Below are 19,385 nucleotides of genomic sequence, written 5' to 3'. Positions count from 1 at the left end.
GGTTAAATGAGAAAAACAAGTATTTATCACTCAGGTCAGCTTTTCTCCACATTTTAGAAATGACAAAGAGTAATGCTTGACCCAGAATTGTGTCTTTAGTTAGCCAAAAGTCACATAATTGACAGATGAAGAAAAAGTCACCATAAATCATCATTAAACGAACAACACCAAATGATAAGTGGTGTTAAATTAATATATATAGATCACATGATAGTATGGGTGTGATTAGTTATCAGGATTTGTATCCAGATATTACACAAACATCACTAGTTAGGTGAATATAATTAGTCAGAAAAGGTTAGGGAGGACTGTCATAATGCTAATCTCCACCCTGCACTCACATGTTTTCTATTATCCAATCACATTCCTCTGTCAGATCCACCTTGAGTGTTTCTCCCATGTAAGCTGAAATGCCATCAAACTAGCAGTAGTGCACCTCTGCATGCAATTACCTCCTCCGTGTCTGTATGTTTCACATTCACAGTCTACTGTGCTGCACTCTGTTGTTTGGCTAAAGTGAATTAAGTCAGACTGGCTGTCACTATTGGTTTGTGCAGTTAGCAGGGTTTGCCTCTTCTGCTAATAACTAGTGTGTGAAAGGAGGGACAAGCCTGACCTCCATGAACCAAAGCACCCAGACCAGTTTGATATGAACCCAAGGTAAGAACGGCACACAGACCGACAATATGCACTTCTGTATGTAAATCCATTGTTTGACGTGATATTTCAAAGTAGGAAATTCATTACAGAGAAGAGAGATTGAGAGAGTCGTCCAAATTGGAAGGGAGAGGAGCACAAATTACTGAGAGAGGGAATTAGATACAAGTTTAAGGACTTTCACAAATGATTTATATGATCCTGAGTTGATGCGTAAAATATAATTCTTTGTAATGTTGATATGCAGCCTATCATTACATAAGATGTTCAGACATTGCATGTGTGGAGTGTCATCCTGTTATGAAGTTCCGGTTGCGTGTGTTCATGTCAAAATAAAAGCCTCTGGTGTTCAGCCGGCAGAATAGAATTTCGACTCAGAGCTATTCTTCCGTGGCGCTCGCCAGAGTATTTATACACGGTTACCCTGCACACTGCTCTCACAGCTGACAGCGGCTGTGAGAGTAAATGTTTTTTTTAGAAAAAATTAGAAATTGGATAATTTCCCACAGTACACCTGACTATATCCTGCGGAACACCAGTGTGCCGCGGCACAGTGGTTGAAAAACACTGATCTAAGTAACTCAATTTACCTCTATAAATTAATTTTAATTTTTATTGAAGGTGATGTGTCTCAAAATATTTATTTTACATATAACTTATTGTAAAAAGAAATGTCGTTGCTATTTAAGAAGACACCTCAACATGCAACGAAAAGCTTCATTTGGACATTAAAAACATTTGTCACATGAATTACAACTGCTTGTGTTAAAGTAATAAAAAAAAAAAAAAAAAAACATATAAAAATGTTTCTTCATGCTTTTGAAAAACAAAATCGAACTGACTTTTAGTGTTACTGTAGTGAGAAATACTATCGGATCCCTTTGTTTTTCTTTTTAACTTTGGTTTGGAAAGACCATTACATCATATTTTATTTCATACTGAGCTCTATCATAGCAAGCATGTTCTAAATTTAGAATTCAAGCTGTTAAATTTGACTGTTGATAACGGAGACAACATTTTCCAGCATTTGTAAGTAGACCATGACCTTTGTTTAAACATGTTAAATGATCTCGAGAGAGAGAGGTCGGTGACCACAGTTCTGCAGTCAGCTGGCCTAAAATCAAAAGCTGCGTGGTGTTTCACACTCGGTCCAACTATATATTAAGTTGTGACCTAGTCCTGTTTCAGAAAATGCTCCGTAAGCACAAAACCACTTTGCCAGACCTTGCCTTGCACTCAATCACACCTGGAAGCAGCCCAGAACAAACATGGTCTTATCTGTTGGCCATTGAGCAATCGCACATCTTCATTCATTTATTGAAAGAAGTGAGTCATATCTGTCCACTGTGCCCACTGAGGACGTGAGAGTGGCCCAGAGGTACCTCTACTTTCTTCGACCTTTATCAGTGCTGTGAAGAGAAGTGAGAAAATCTCACAAGCAGGAACATCTGCGATGAAGGAACCGCACTCCTTCCTGCCAGGGACAGCTTCAGAAAGGCGCCAGCTCGGTGAACAGGTGACCTTGCATTATGGCCCAGAGGAACAATAGTAGGGTTACAGCCACCGCCCACAATGACGGAAACATATCTGATAAAAATCCCAGCTGAGAATCCTCCATGTGCAGCTCAGATTACAATTGAAGTGCTGTATTTTGCATGAATATTCACCTAAAACTGGATATTCTAAAGTGGGGGAGTGTTTCACCGATCACATTTGGGATCCACCTGTTTGATTTGGCAGTGGGTTTCAGATCAGAGAGATTACTTTGGTGCCACATCTATTTTTTTTTTTTGACAATAATGTCATGTCATGAGGGCAGACACTATTATTGGTGTTCAGGTTCTCCATGGTTTACTGGTATGAGTATTTAGATAAAAGAAGCTATATTTTAACCAAAGTTAAATTTTTCTTGATAAATTCTTCACAAGCCAGAAGAGTCAATAACTTTCCCTTCACTATTATTTTACCCCTCCAGCCAAAGATGCACTTTGTAGTTTCTTCTTTATTTGGGAAAAATGGTTGAACTGAAATGTGTTTGAAGAATGATCTAAATTGGGTTGTATTTCATCTTCTCTATCACCTTTGCTTTTTTCTTTATCTTCTTCCACTTATTATTTTTATTTTCATCGTTCAGCCCAAAATGTTCCCATTTTTATCGTAACTTGTGAAATTTAAAGTGAAAATGAAGCACAAAAGTATGATTTATGTTTTTTTTATATTTGCAAGTGTTTTTATCTTTTTGTTAATTTTTTTTAATTAAAGCAGGAATGACTTTGTGTTTTAGTTCTTACCTCAAATACATTTTTTTTTAATTAAACTGACTTTATTGCTTTGAATTAATGACAATTGTGTCCATTGAGATGCAGCTTTGACAATATTCCTACCAGTGTGCAGAAGCCAGAGTCGGACGGATGCCTTTCTACTGTAAATGCTGCTTATAAGACATAAAAAGAAAATGTGAGGATATTGCAGGAGAGTTCTATATAGATACTGTATGAATTCACTTTTTTTCCCTCCCTTTTGCTCTGTAACTTTACAACATCTCTTCCAAGTAGATAAGGTGCCGGTGTGCTGGGCCTGCTCGCCAATTATTTTCTCTGTACACAACACAAAGTAATGTCAGATTTCTCCTCTGGCTTCTAATAACTGACAAGGTGTAGAAGGCGAGCATCATTTACCGCTGCCATGCCTCCTCTCTTCATCTCTCCACCCGAGCTCGTGTTGACTGAGCTTCCCTCATCTTTTCAGCCTCACTCAGCCAGTCTCAACCCCGGAGTCCTTCTCCTTTGTACTGCCCTCTTGTGTTGCCGTACATTTAATTTCCCATCAGCTTTATAAATCGCAGCACTGTGCAGAGAGGCGTTAAGAGCGCAAGTGTGCTGAAATATTAAAGCAGGCAATCATGAGTGTGAAATGTTTATATATATATATATATATATATATATATATATATATATATATATATATATATATATATATCATATCATACATTTTTGTTGGTGGAAGAAGTCAATTTTCTTTCCACTTATTTATTTTTTTATTTTTTAAAGGCAGGCTCATCACCCAACCCAATCGGGACTTAACCTTTTCTGAGAGTTTGTGCAGTTTAAAAACAGCAGCAGAGCATTTCAGCTGTTTCCATTGATCTCTGAAGGATTCATACAGTCCTGCCTTTGATTGAGAGAACTCGCAGAGCCACTGTATGCAGCAAAGGACTCTTGGTTGTTTGATTCGGGCACAGTTTTAATTTAAAAGATGACACAGCAGACTTGAACTTTGAGTAATCCTTTGAATTTATATGCAGTCAAAATAACATGAACACGAATGTCATTCGTTCTTCTGACTGCATGTGCTCTAAGTGCCCTCTTGTGGCGAACAGACTGAAATTAATGTTTATCCCATAACAGTGAAGTCAGGGGCAGCAGGTCTGACAATGTTTGTGCAGGACACCATGACTGTTCTCAAGGAGTCCTTCAAAAGAAACCTCCCATTTCAAGACAGCACAAGGCTATAGAGTGTATTTCTTCTTCTCTGCCTCCTTAACAGAGCAAAGTCCTTGAATCCTCTTCAATGACAGGACTTGATAATTGGGATTTTTCATGCAAACAAGCATTTGATTCACTTCAAACATTATAGATGGAGATTTGCGGACCGTCTTTGTTCAGATTTTCAGTCCTGGATTGTCTGAGGGGTTTTCCTCAACCAGGATGTCAAACTGAAACGTCGAATGCGGAAGCAGAAAGAGTCAGATTTGAGAAGAAAAAAAAAGAAGAAGAAGAGGAAGTGACATAAGAAGGATCAAGTGAAACCAATTTCTTGTTGATAATCAGCAGCCTTCATTTCTCTTAAGGTCTCGTTATTGTGAACCGTCGTGTTGATGCGTTGCGCAAGCTACCTTGAAATCTGCAGCCTGCTTATAGCTAAAACAATGGCTGCCAATTTCGATCTCCTTGGAGCCTGGGTCACAATATCAGTTGTAGCCCAGAATTAGGCTGGTTCCCCACCAAAGGACGCTCACATGCTGCAGATAAAGTTTATCTGATAAACCTAATCTCTATTGACAGCTTGGGTCTATATGCCAAGGCCTGGGATCTCTTTGAGCCAAGAGCAATGTTTCCAGTCTGGGCAGCGATCAGTTGAAAAGCGAAATGTGTAGGAATCTGGAAGAAATAACAAGGCGTACTCCAGCAGCCGGAAGACTGATGAGACAGGCAAAATTCAAGCCTGCAGCGTGGTGGGGGGAAGCTGAGGATATGGTATCTCTCGCTCTCATCTCAATGGCACAGACAAGGCAAGGTCAGTGTTAAGGTCAGTGGTTGCAGAATAGGAAGTGGTTGGCAACTGAGAGAATATATGGTGGCAGCCTGTTAGGGGGGGGAAAAAAAGGAAAGTAGAAGGGAAACAAGAGAGAGAAAGGCTGGTTTAAAAATAAAGAGCAAGCCGGAAGACAGAAAGCACCACTTACCCAGTTGTCCAGAGAGGCTTGTTCACCATTCTTAGCCTCTGGGAGATTAAAGGGAAAAAAAATAATCTCAGACGTAGATATGCATCCATGAAGAAAAGTAAAATGAATACAACTTGGTATTAGTGTCCTTCCGGTGAATAATTTGCAGCTACATTGTAAGAAATGATTCAACATATAATTCAACATGAGTGATCAAAATGGGAGGTTTAAAATGAAAATAAAACAAAGATTTTTTTTTTTTTTTTTAGGTTTCATAAATAAAAAACACAATTTACCAGTTCTTTTTTTTGGGGGGGGGGGTTTCTGCAGGGGGAAGGGTTGTAGCATTTTCTCGGTCTTGACGAAGCTCTCCAAAAGGCCAACAGGCACATCTTTTCTTCCCCGCTGCCAGCTGTACAGGTGATAGGAAGGCTCCTTGCAGTGCTTTAATGCCATTCGTCATCATCTGTAACACACGGCTCTCTCTGGAGTCATACAAACAGCAGCCAGAACATTCCAAGGAGCAACGGGGGCACGAGCTTATCTCCCAGCCCAGTGGAGCAGGTAAATGATGTCGTCATCATCCACTTGTGTTGGCGCCTGATTGGTCTAAAAGAGCCCCACTTGCTTGTGGCGGGCCATTGAGGTCAGAAATGCAGATTATCTTGCAAGAACTGCACCGTTAAAAAACGGTTAATTCCACCAATCCCCCTTTGGATCTTCTGTTCACGCAGCCTTCGCAATGCTTTGAGGGTTTGCACTACTCTGAGGAACAATCCGTGGTCATTTGGAGCACTAGCAGCAATTTCCTGTGGTACCTTAAGGTGCCTTCCGGGCAACTTGGTACAAGTTGAATACTCTATTTCAGGCGAAGTGCAATTAGCAAGCATTACCGTGCCGTATGCACTGATATTTCAAACCCAATATTACGCCTTCGTTTTTCATTTGTAATGTGTAATAATGTAGACGTCTGAATATCACAGTGGGCCATCTACCTGAAATGCTGGTGCGTAGCCTCTGGCACAGCTTAATTAACTCATCTGTGCGGTTACAGGAGGCATTATGGGGGAGAAAAATCACTCATCATCAGAACATCCTTCCCACTGATCTGACTTCAAACAGTTTCGCTGTGTGCTCACAAAAGACGCACAATCCCAGGATTCCACGCCAATCACAATCAGTTGACAAGGTTGTTGTTGTTGTTTTTTTGTTTTTTTTCTCCCCCTACACAACCGCCGCAAATCAATGAGGAGGATATATAGACGTTATTTATTAAAAGAATCCGGATCCCTTTCGTTATCCCCGGTTGACCAAAATAGGCTTTTATGAAATGCTAAATTATTCCAGGCAAGATGAAAGGGCAGGTAGTCTGCAGTTTGGTGGGTGGCTAATTCCTGAAATAGGACTGTCAATTATGCATGTTTCAGTCTGGCCCTCTCCCTCCCTCGCTGCAGCCTGAGATGTGGTTTTTTTAGCTCTGCACAGAAGAAGCACGGAGGAGAGGGACACTAGAGGGAGACAATTTGTTCACATCTGCAGTTTCCTGCACAGTTTTACCAAGGGATGTTGAATTTCACTGTAATAGGCCCCCCCGAGAATAGCCAAGATCACTCAATCCTTGGTGATCAATATGAAATCATTGGGAAAATCCAAAAGGATAACATTAACAACATCTCCGGAGGGTCTGAATATTATCCATAACAAATTCCAGTAAGTGTTATGGGGAATTTCCTGGGCTCTCTTTGCAGCAGTGGATTCCTTCACACAGGATTGCATGCTGAAAACATGTGGTGAGCTTGATCCTCGGTTATATTTATGCAAATTGTAAAAAAAAAAGGAAATCCCCGCACACTTAAAGTTTCACTCGAAAGCGCCAGTCGGTATTAAAACTCTTCTAACATGACTGGTATTTATGCCTTCAAATATTTCAAAAGCAACCTGATGTTGTACGTACAGGCTTGTGTATGGCGGCCTGTGTAGGGAGAGGGGTTATGCTTGATCCAAGAACAATTTCTCCAAGGTCAAGAGAAGATTCTGAGGGCGTCAAGTGATTACAGCAACAGGAAACAGGATGCCTCTTCTGAAAACAGCGTCTCGTAGCACTGTCAGTAAGTCTGTTGCTTCTCTCACTTTCTCCCCCCCCCCAGCTCTTTCACACACTATCAAGTTTACTTCATTCTCAATCCCACAAATCCTCCAATTTTTATGCAAAGGCTCAGTTAGTTACAAGATGTTTTTTTTTTTTTTTTTTTTTGCATGCTGAATTTCCTGTCTTTTGAAAAAGGGTTCATCTTTCAGAACTGAATGCAGGCTATAGTTCCACTAATACAACCGTAGGATTTTCACAAATTGTGGCTTTTTTCGGGGAATTTTAAGTGATGAGTTCAAAGCGTACAAGGATACAGAAAAAACCGTCTTGATTCCTTTTGAATTTGTTTTTTTTTGTTGTTTTTTTTTGCTGTCGTTCATTGATCAACATGTCGTCAGCTGCTGTCACCTTGTATAACGGCATCCAGGTCGTGATGAGGCAACTGTGTGCTCAGCATCATGATAAAATGGAATTAATTCATACATACTTTACATCCTGTGCTAAACAAACGAGTGCTACAAAACGCATGGCTGTCACACTGCATTGGCTTAAATAGGTATAAACATTTTAGACACTTTCATCAGGCAGCGCTGAAGGCTCATGTTACAGAGGGAACACTGATCAATCGAGAAATCTATGCATGTTTCTGGGCACCGAAACCATCGTATGACAATATGAACAATTTCAGCTGAAGTATTGCATGCTGGTGGCACCAATCTGAGGATTTTGTTTAGACTAGGGCACCTCTGCTTTGGGCATTTTGTAGTTTTCCCTCCAAATCTGGTTCACAACCCCTGATGAGATATTGTAAGACGTCACACCTACTGTACCTCGTCTGCCACGTTTAACTTGGCTCCCTTCATGGTGTAACAACAGTGAATAGAAAGGCAATAATACCAGTGCTCACAAAACAGAATAATTCACAATCACACTGTGAAACCCTGGCCTCTCGTGTTTTTATTTGAGCATAAAACAGAAGTTGCTCTTCATGTGTTAAATCCACTGTGATTTTTGCACACCTTGTGATGGGCTTTACGGCCCGTTGTTCCTCAGAGCTCATATTCCACATCAATTTATAACCGCACACACTTCTTTCTCTCGGTGCCGCTGCATGAGGGGATGTGATTTTCCTGCATTCACATTTTAAGGCATATACTGGGGAACGCTGCCATGCATTTGACAACAGTAAATAATCATAAATGTATCAGCAAATGGCATGGGACAGACGAATTGTGCAAAGAAGGTGTAATAAGTAATAGTCTTTCCCACAAGGTGTCATATTTCCATTTTCCCTGACACTCCTGTGCTGCATGGGATTACCACCATTTGCTTCCCTGCCTTTGTTTCAGAGATACAGACAGCCGCAACGTGGAGAGTCCCCGAACTAATGACAGACTTTTACAGTAGCCGTTCAACTGACAAAAGTGTTGTTATTTCGGTTTTTATCTCAGTCATTGTTTCAAAAACATGCTGCCTGGCCAGATAAGAAATTCCCTCTAGTAGAGCCCTGAACAGCCAACACAGACAGGCCTATTCAAAAAAGAAAAAGAAAAAAACCACACAAAAAAACCTTCACTCATTGTGAATAATGGAGGAGGATCACCAGCCACGTTTCAGACAGAGCTTCTCATGCTAAGATTAATGAAAACTGCATTTATATAATATTTGTTGTCTGACTTCTGAGAGCAGTCATCCGACATGGATACAAAGAAATGCATAATGCATAATTTAAAACAAAATTTGCCCATGTATTTTTTTTTTTTTATTGCGTTCCATTGATGGTGTACTGTGGAATTAATGTATATCGGGGAATATTTTCTCTCACTGCAGATGTCACACAGTCTAATTTATTGGTAATTTATGAGCCTGAATTTTCTTCTTCAAGGTCACAAGGGGGCAAAGCAGGCTTATCTCCACCTACGTTGTGCATCGGGCAGGGCAGGCCGCTCATTATGGGTCATTTACATGGAAAGGTCTATAATTACAGCCCTGCATGTATGGATACCATGCGTTATTGATCCCCATGGTATTATGCTTTGTTGGCTTTCATAATGAATATCGCAGCTGAAGATGAGGCATTGGAGTCCGTTATTGCGTTTCAGTATTTAATATTCTTTTTCTGGGTAGTTTCTATACACTATAATAATCAACCCTAAACACGATTTGCTTATTTTGAATTGCACCTGAAAAGCTAAGATTTTTTGAGTATCAACAATGAATAATAGACACAAGCGTGCAATGTGCCAAGTATTATGGATTGTGTATAAAGCTGCAGGTCTCTGTATGTCTTTATTTCTATACACCAACCCAGTACTTTTCAAGGTGATGGTTAGACCTCCCCTGGGTGGTGCCAGAGAGCTTCAGGAGGGGGGGTGCAGCAGCAGCAGCAGCAGCGGGAAAAATGTGAGGATCAGGAGGATGCCTTTTCCCAAGCATGTTTTTTTTTTTTTTCATTTCTTTTAACTTTTCAAAATAAATCACAATCACAAAAGAGGGAAAGTTAAAACTATGAATTATTCTATTAAAACAAAGGTTGTGGTTTTGCAAGCACAATCGAGATTTAAAATGATGTTTTAGCCTATAGCTTATCTTGAATGTATTTGTAATGACCGTTGCAAGGCATATTACAATAAATAGATAATTAAAAATAAAATTCCATGTGAAGTTTTTTTTCAGCTCCCGGTTGGGCCATGTGGTCGCCTGCCGCATCCTAGAAAAAAGGATGGGTACATGCGAAAAAGGGAATAATAAAGTATGATTCGTTTATGAGATATAATTAGCTACCAGTTAAAAGTATAAATTGTTTGGAATTACCTGGTGGCACTCAATTATTGTTCAATTAAAAACAAGACGCATGCGGAATACCTGTTTCACGCTGTATTCCCGTTTCATCTCTAATTAGCCGATTGTTTTCACACCAAACACATAACAATGGGGCTAATTTATTTATCAACATTAAAATAAGCATTGCCCCACTTATTGTTACTAAAGGACTATATTCCATGGCAGAGGAAGGAGGAGTCACTTTAATTAATAAGGGACGCATTGAATGTTGCGCTGTAGCTTTTAAAAAAGGGGAGTGGGTGTCACTTTGCCATTGGATTACAAGTAGTAAACAGCAATAAAAATGAAGAATAACATTTGTGATTTAGAGGAGCAATAAGCCACTTTCACCTCTGGTGGCTTATTGCTTAATTAAATGACAAATCGGAGGATTGGTTTGCAGATTGCCTGAATTGACGTCAATTGGATTGGTTAGGTGACAGAGGCAGGCTCCGCCCTCCCACCCACCCACCCCTCCCCTTCCGCGCGCGCGCGGGGGGGAGGAGGAGGAGGAGGAGGAGAGGGGGCGGGGGGAGCAGGGGGCTGAGCTGATCCCACGTGTGACGCTTTCATTCCCGGCTCAGTAATATTCTCATAGCGGGGCTTTGCATATCTCCTGCCCTATCTGTGTGTGTCTGTCACTGTTACTGTAGTCCCAGCCCATAGTTTTGGAATAGATATGGAAGGAGACGGGAGTCAAGCCACATCCGGAAGCCTAAATGATTCACAACATGACCCGGGGTAAGAATCTTTCTAAATATAATCCTAAGGTACGGCTGTTTTTTTTTTTTTTTTTTTTTTTTGGTGTGATTTTTTTTTTCTCCCAATGTTACAACATCTTGGAGAGGACTTCGCCTGCCGTGCCGGATTCGTCCCCACAGCACGCACTTGAAAGCGGAGACGCAGTTTCCACTAAAGACCCCCCCCCCCCCCCTCAGCCGGCTCGCGCGAGCCGGAGTGGCCTCCCCCTTTTATGTAGATACAGTGTAATTACAAAAGCGCCAATGTGTTTCCCCCCCCACCCTCCTCCGCACTGTCTTCCTTTTATCCTTTAAGGTCGCTTTTAGAAGTAGTTAGTCGTCAAAATGGCCGAACTGACATCTGGACTCACTTCTGTTGTGTTTTCCTCTTACAGTAAAATGTTTATCGGTGGCCTCAGCTGGCAGACCTCACCAGGTGAGACTGTTATTGTCTTTTAACGCCGTGTCCGGGATTTCTGCTTGTTTCGTGGCTGAGTGCTCGGCGGAGCCGCTGCCGCTGCTGGCGGTGTGTGTGTGCGTGTGTGTCTGTGTGTGTAAGAGAGAGAGAGAGAGAGTGTGTGTGTGCGTGTGTGCGTGTGTGCGTGTGTGTGTGTGTGTGTGTGTACTGTATGGGATATCTGCCTGGTGTGTGTGCGCACGATGTTATTTTTGATCTCCGTCCATCTGAAGTCCTCTATTCGACCCCTATGCGCATCGCGGGGTTGTTTCTTTCCCCCCCCACCTTTCTTTTTATTATATATATAAATACATATACGTGCGTGCGTGTGGGTGTGTGCGTGTGTGTGTGTGTGTGTGTGTGTGTAATACAGTGACAAGAGCATGCCCGATGTGTTTCTGTCAAATGACCCGACATATTCTCTCTCTCCCCCTCTCTCCCTCTCTCCCTCTCTCTATCCACAGACAGCCTTAGAGACTATTTTAGTAAATTCGGAGAAATAAGAGAATGTATGGTGATGAGAGACCCCACGACAAAACGCTCAAGGTAAATAACGGGGCTTTCCTACTTTTCTTTTCCCCCTTCCCACTGCACGTCGCGATATCGCTTACTTTGACCGTGTTTAGTGTTAATCCAGCGCGCGTGTGCGCGTGCGGGTTCGCGCGCGTGTGTGCGGGCGCGCGCCTGCGTGTGGTTTCACGGCGAGCCAGATAAGCTTAAATGCTCACTGCTGTAAAGCTGCGGCCGAATGCAATTTGACATTGACTTTGTGACTGCACCGCAATGTTGGTGTGCTGTCGTCTCACATTGGAACACAGCAAATAACGATCAGTTTCGCTTTCTAATCTGCCACAGGACGTCCATAATCTGGATCGCACATAGAATTCATATTGTATAATAATAATACAATAAACAAAAAACAATTGCAATAAGGTCATTGGGATATTATGTCTATTCTTGTTGCAAGTCAGTGTTTGTTGTTTTATTTACAAAAGAGGAAAAAAACAACATCTTTTGTTGTTTGTTTGTATGTATTTTTAACACTGTTGTTTGTTTGTTTGTTTGTTTTTGTCTCTTTGTTTTGCAGAGGATTTGGGTTTGTTACGTTTACAGATGCTGCCAGTGTAGATAAAGTCTTAGCTCAACAACACCACGAATTAGACTCAAAGACGGTGAGTTGATTTCGTCTTCGGCTCGGCAGTCTGTGTTGTTGTTGTTGCGTTGTTTTGTACTGTTTTGCCAACTGTGACCGCCTCGAGGCCTTGAGGGGGGAGGAGGGGGGGGACGACGACACCTCTTCAGGTTAACAGGCTGTGCCCATCAAGGTCATGTAGAGAGAGTTGAATGCACAATACCCCCCCACCCCCCCCTCAACACAAGCCATGGCAATAAAACACAACTCCAGGGCAAATATTATATGTGTTCACTTTTACTTCTCCGGCTGAATGGGGCTGACACGCCCCCTCCTTTACTGCAGCCACATGTGCTGTGTGCACATATCTCATGTGGACACAGAAGGGCGTGCTGGCTCTCCACTGTTGCCCTGCTGCCGTTTGACCCCGCAGATATTGTATCACGACTGTTCCGCTGATACAGTAATTCTATTTAAAAAAAAAAAAAAAAAAAGAAGAAGTCTGAAGCACTTCCCCTTCCAAAGTGTTGCTTTACGGTCATAAAAGTACAACGGAACTAAATTAAAAATAATACCAATAAAACCAGCTGATTACTTAAATATAAGATCATTAGAATATAATAGTGTCTCTAGCGATCAGTAAGAAAATCTCCACACACATAGAAATTACTGTGAACTAAAATAGAGTCAACTTACATTTTGACTTTATAATTAAAGGCGCAAATAATTTTTGAGAGACGTTTGGTGTGGCGGATTAAATCGGCTTCAAATTAAATTATATTTGTCCTTGCTAGTATCAAATATACTGGTATCAAAGAAGGTTGTACTTGCTACCTTAGCTCTATACAGAGACATTTAATTTTTAATTTTTTATTTTTTTTGAAGGCTTTTGCCGGGTAGATAGATTTGACCTCAGGAGACAAGCGGTGAAATCTCCTGATCTGTGTGAGATATAGCAAACGTAATGTAAATGTAATACTCAATGTAACACTACTGAGCTGAAGCCTGATTGGCACAGAGCCGAGGAACTTGCTTTCCTTTGTATTTGTTCATATTCTTTCAACTTTGAGGTCTGTATTAATGCGTCTTTTAAAAAAAAAAAAAATATGTATATATTTTCATATATTTTCTTCAGGAGCTATGAGCTTTGTGGACAGTTTTCTGAGAAAAGCTCAGTGATGGACGATTTACTTCTGCAGTGTGGTGGGTGGGTTTAGTCTAAAATTGCATTATCATACGTTGTATTAAAAAAAAAAAAGACACATACCTGTGCTGTAATTGATAAGGCCACTTTAAAATGCATAGTAAGACAAAGAGCGAGTGCTGTGCTGTTGGTATTCCTTCCTGTGGACGGAGCAAACGACGTCTTCAGCTCTAATTATAGTAACAATAATTTTGCAACGCCGGCTTTAACATCTGCTGTGATCGAGGAGATTTGAAGCAGTGAAATGACCAATCGGTGCAGCCGGTGGCGTCGCCCAAAACATCTGTAGGGGGAGAATCCACACAAGCACTTTTCAGGGGGGACGCTTGAAAGGGAGTAACGATACAAACATACTTTGATGCAGAATCTACAGCAGTTTGATAACTTCAAGTTTGACATTTGGAATGAACAGCTTTGTGACAGCTTGACAGCATATATATTTACAGCAAAGGTCGGGGGGGAGGCGGTGGGGGAAAGACGTGCGAGGGAGGGATGCACATATAATATACTTACACCTGAGAGTTGGCCTGTATAGGTGCTTTTTTTTTTTTTTTTCTTTTATAGGAGTATGCATTGCTCAAAGGCACTGTGAGAGCTGCAGCAGCACTTTAATCCTCTGGTGTTTTGGAATGATTCTAAGATAGTCGTTTCACTAATCTACACTAATGCTGCTTCTACGTTCCAACTAAGTTATTGATCTCAAACTAGTCACATAGGAATGTTTTTTATTACACATGTAAACAACATGGTAAAAAAATACAAATAAAAGGTCACCCCCTTGGAGCTTCCATAAAATGGAGAGTTGCCTCGAAAATAAGCAACATTTTCACAAGATGTTACTAAAACAAATGAGTGCAAATACACATATTTAGAAACCTGTTTGTTTAACTCATTTGCATATGAAGCAATAATTTAATTAATAATTGATTGGCAGGTCAATACTAATGCTGAGCTACACACCAGTATTTAAAGTATTGACAAACTTGATTCAAGATTTGTAAATTAAATTAATTACAGTCCTCAAGTGAAATTGTAATCATATTAGGTGATCCATACAGCAAATTTATTATGGCTGAATTCTCTAAATCGGGTGTCAAGCATAAGGTCCGTGGGCCAAAACTGGTCCACGAATGGCTCCAAACCAGCCGCCGATCCTCCAAGCAAATAAAAAAGTTCTGGATACTTGTTGCACATCTGTCCAAAGCTGACTTGCCAAATCACTGCAAGCTTGTTGAGAAATGTTTCCTTTTTTTTCTCCCTCCCTAAATATCAATACTTGAAAGCAGATTTGTATCCAGATATTTTTTTTATTTTTTGAGGGGGATGTTTTCCACTTTATTACAGAGTGCACTGTAGAGAGCTGACAGGAAATGAGCAGGCAGACCCGGTCAGAGTCGATCAAGCACTGTTGTGATTACATGGTCAGTGTCTTAAACCCCTTAAGCCACCGGGCTCTCTGGAATAAATTGTGTTTAATGACTTTGAGATTACCATTTTGGTCGATGACTTTTGCACAGCCTGTATATTTAAAAAAAAAAAAAAAAACATGCGCCGTCAAGTTAACCTTGGGTTTCCGCCAGTTTTTGAGGAAATAATCTATTTCCATACGCAAAACTTTCATAATTGTCTAATTTTTTATAACTGACACAGCAAACACAAGTTGAAATAGAGACTTCCTAGTTCTTAATGTTGCCATTGTTTTATCAGTCAGCATGTAAGGAAAGATTACAAACATAAGGCAGCTGTCTGCGTCGTCTGCCTCGCCATTAGTCACCGGGCTGTATCTGCTGCGCCGTTGTGTATCTTTACATTCACACTATCAAGATCACATTGCATTAGGATCCATCATACGTCTTACAAAGTTGCTCAGCAGCGGTGGTTTTGAAAAGGAACGATCCAGCAAGTACGGCTGAATTTTGATGCGTTTGCAGATGCTGGTTTGATACCAAGTGTCCCCGCTTTCTTTTTTTTTTTGCTTGAATGAATCCTCACCAGTTTTGAATGTCCCTTGTAACCTTGAGAGGAGAGAGTGGCTGGAGGGGCTCGGACTGAGAACGTGTCGAGTCATATTAGTCAAACAGCGAGAGTGTGAGGTTGAGATTATGTATCACTAATTTTTTTTTGTTTGGGCCCCCCGATTGGATTTTTTTTTTTTTTTTTTTTAACCCCACTTTATACGCACACGCTCACTGAATGTGTGCAATACTGGCTGCATAGAAAAACACTAAAACTCCTTTCGTGTATTACTCAGATAGGAGTATGGATCATCATTGCAGTGTTACGTGTGAAAGAACTATAGAATCAATGTTACTCAGACCAAGATAGATGACAGACACACCATCACAATGTTTCTCCTACTCTTTATTTGTTGATTTTTTTTTTTTTTTTGAGACTGTGCGCTCTGCTTTCTGTCCGGTTATGAAAACACTCAGACTAAGATGAATGTGAATGAGACATATGGGGAAGCGCAGCCCGGGGGGCTTCAAAACACACATGCTGGTAATTCAGAACATATTTACCATTTTTCATGATGCTTTGTTCGGTTAAAAAAAAGAAGAAAAAAAAAGAAATCTGCAACTCATAGCATCTGTTTCCCGAAAGACGATTGAACGCAGGCCAGTTTGAACAGAGCAGATCACAGCACATGATTGTGCATTTCAGAAGTTACATCGGAGGAGGTTACGAAGCGGCAGGTCGATTTGCGGGTGGCTTTTTTCTTTTTTTTTTTTGATAGTTTGTTTGAAGGCGATGGGTTTCTCCTCAATGTTTTTCTCATGTTAATCATAGTCGTTTGGGGGGCTGGCTATGTGTGACGGCAGGTTGCACCTTGGACAGGTTGCCAGGCCATTAGAGGTCAAGCGAGACATTCACACACACAAGAGTTCTCTGAAATGATTATTTAAAATTTGATTAAACATTCTGTACATAACTTTATGTTTAAATAAAAAAAAAAAAATAGGACGGATGCCATCCATCATATATGAAGCAGCGTAAAGGCTTCTGAACTTAGTTCTTTGTAACCTCCTCAAGCTGAGAGTCTCTGGTTTCTTGTAAGATAAACAGATTTTTTTTTTCTCTCTCCCCATCCTGGGTAATTCCAGCCTTTATTGAACGACCCCGGGTCAGTCTGCCCTCGCAGTTCTGATGTTCTAGGTGAGGCAGGAAGCGGCTCGGGAGGAAAAGCAAGGAGAAAGGGCAAGGATGAGCAGCTGTTCTGGACCAACGTGAACCTCCTCTTCATCAGATAGGATTTGGAGGCAAAGTCAAATCAGCGAGCTGAACCGCCTTGTTTAAGAATAGCAGGTGCTTCGTCTTGTGCAGTTAATTACAGCTGAAGGCGTTATTAGTTCATGCTGTATCTGTCTCCTGACACTACATACACATCATCAGATGTTTGGCAAGGCAGTAACATAATATCTTAAGTAACAGCACCGAGACTGGGTTTGTTTTTTTTTTCTTTCTTTTTTCTTCGGAGAAGAAGAAGCGAGTTAGCTTGTTGAACTCGACATAAAAAAAAATCGTCATTACAGATTTTGAGGGTCGTAACAAATGCCTTTTGGAGGTCTGGTTCCACAGCTGTACAGATGGACACCACAGATATGAAACATTTATGTTGTAATTTCAGGTCTATTCTGTTGCTATCGCTTGCTCATACACACACGCGTATACACACACACACACCTGTGGGCCTGCTCGCACACTTATATTGGGAGAGGCTGCAAGCTTTGATAAGGCCCCCCCCCCCCCCCCCTTAGCTTAAACACCACATCATCATGCTCGTGTAGATATGTCTTAAGAGAGGCAGAGAGTTTACCCAGGAGCTGCATTAATATATGAAACCCTTTTGTAAGATGTGAACTTCAGATATATGCTGTTTCTCTGCCCTGATCTCCCTCAGTCGCATGCAAAAGCGGCCCTCGGAGACCCCGTAGTAAAGGGCCGTGGAAGATAAAAAAAAAAAGATGGCTGGGTGGGGTTGGGGAGATTCCTCTTGGTCCGCTCTCATTTATTACGTTGACATATCTGGTTGTATGATGTCTTGAGGAAATCCACTTTTGCTCCTCGTGAGGCCGCGTTGCGTCACGTAACAAAGGTGAAGCAAAACTTAATTTATGAACGTCTGGTTAGGGCGATGGAGAGCCGGTAAGATGTTGGAACGCTTTAAAATGTCTCACAGGGGAGGTCAGTTTTAGCTTAGGCCCCAGCTGTGGAACATCTGCCCTTTTTCTTTTTTTTAAGTTCATGTCACGAGCTGAGCGGTGAAGGCACATTAGATGGGTGAGATTTATCCGAGATGCTCACATCGCAGAAGGCACACATATTGTAATTGCCGGGCCTTTTGAAAATGACATCACATTAGTGGTTGACAGTCAATTGTACATAACGGGGTACTGCTGCTATGAGATTGCTACAGTAATTGAATCAATGGGGGGGGGTGCACCTTGTATATTCGCCATATAGTTGTAGGTAACAGATGCCGGTGATAATAACACTATAATCTAAGCACATGATGGTACATTTTACCCTCTAAAAATAGAATGGCATTTGTCATGTATGTAAATTAGGCCTGGCTGGTGGTTTTCAATGATGCATTTTGATTACAGTTTACATTTGAACACATTGCACCTTCAGGTACAATCATACTCCAAATGACACAACACAATATGATAGTTTGGCGAGACCTTCCAGCAATGTGTGTGTTTGTGTGTGTGTGCGCCTGTGTGTGTCCGTGTGTGTGAAAGAGAGAGCGAGAGAGAGAGAGAGAGAGACAGTGTTTGGTTCAGCCATATTAATCATTCACCTCCAAGTCACATTTCTAAACATCTATGTGCTGTTTGGGATGTGTTTCCATGGTAAATGCTGTCCTGGTGGGGATTAATAAGGTATTTTCACCGCAGTTACATGATGACCACACAGTTACATTTGAGCCAGACGTCCAGATTTACGCATGCAGTTGCATGTCTTTAATTTGCGGTGTCTAATAAGCTTCAAAGTGTTTTTTTTTTTTTTTAAATAGCACTTCGCCTTTTTTCCACTACTCTCTAAGCTCATGAATTGTCCACAGAATCCAATTCCAGAATCCACCGATTAAAGCTTCACTGATTCAGCTGATGTAGGTGGGGAATGCTAATATTAAAGTGAAAGAGGAATGTTTTCGCCCAACCTATTAAAAAAGAAAGAAAAAAGAAGTACTTTCTTAAACAACAAAGACCACAAGTATATTCATCATATAAAAATGTTATTGTTAGATGAAGCCATTTTCAAGGGGGAAAATACAAGTGTACTGCCAAGGTCCAGTCGACTGATCCCAAACCCGATGGTATGTGTTACATCACAACAAATGTTTCAGGAAGGAAATATCAGGTGAAACTGAGTCAACATAATCTCTGGTTCACTGGTATGGTTATCCGGTACAAAGGGTAGTGCATGTTTTAGCTCTTGGCCAGAAGTATCAAAGCTTTTTTTTTTTTTTTTTGTTCCTACATTAAAGCCCTACTTTGCTTAATATGTAAAGCAAAGGGAAACAATTGCTACATCTCCCCTCCTCATAATTTCACATTTCTCAAAGGAGCTATTCATCATTCGTCGTGACCTAAAAAGGTGCTGCTACAGCATTTCTCAGAAGGATTGGTTAGTAAGTCCTCCTTGCCTAATTTGGTTTCGCGGCTCCGAGTGTGATTCTAAACAATCTGCAGAATCATTTCAGCACAAAATCTGCGCGTGTAATTGCTCCTGTTTTATTGACAGTGATATTTTAAAGCAGGAGACAACCGTGTGACATTTGTGCTGCTGTAGTGAAGAAGCCGAAATCATCAGAGTGAGTGGACATTCTCAGCAG

The 19,385-nt window shown here is 41.0% G+C and overlaps 1 protein-coding gene across 9 annotated transcripts in view; it reads left to right on the top strand.

The window, feature by feature from the left end:
* The first annotated feature begins 10,634 nt into the window (after positions 1 to 10,634).
* The window catches only part of msi2b (musashi RNA-binding protein 2b), a 267,667-nt gene continuing 258,916 nt past the window's right edge, over positions 10,635 to 19,385 (top strand). For all 9 annotated transcript variants that reach the window (XR_013936935.1, XM_080509412.1, XM_080509418.1 and 6 more), the window contains exons 1-4: positions 10,635 to 10,754; positions 11,149 to 11,189; positions 11,675 to 11,756; positions 12,298 to 12,382. Coding sequence is in view for 8 of the 9 variants with exons in the window: in XM_080509412.1 (XP_080365538.1) it covers positions 10,693 to 10,754; positions 11,149 to 11,189; positions 11,675 to 11,756; positions 12,298 to 12,382 (270 nt within the window). In the remaining variant the exon portion in view is untranslated. The remainder of the gene's footprint in view (positions 10,755 to 11,148; positions 11,190 to 11,674; positions 11,757 to 12,297; positions 12,383 to 19,385) is intronic.

Source organism: Blennius ocellaris (genome assembly GCF_963422515.1).
Source record: "Blennius ocellaris genome assembly, chromosome: 14".
In the NCBI taxonomy this organism is placed as follows: Eukaryota; Metazoa; Chordata; class Actinopteri; order Blenniiformes; family Blenniidae; genus Blennius; species Blennius ocellaris.
The sequence above is the reverse complement of the archived record's forward strand: the minus strand, read 5'-3'. Positions and strand labels throughout refer to the sequence as shown.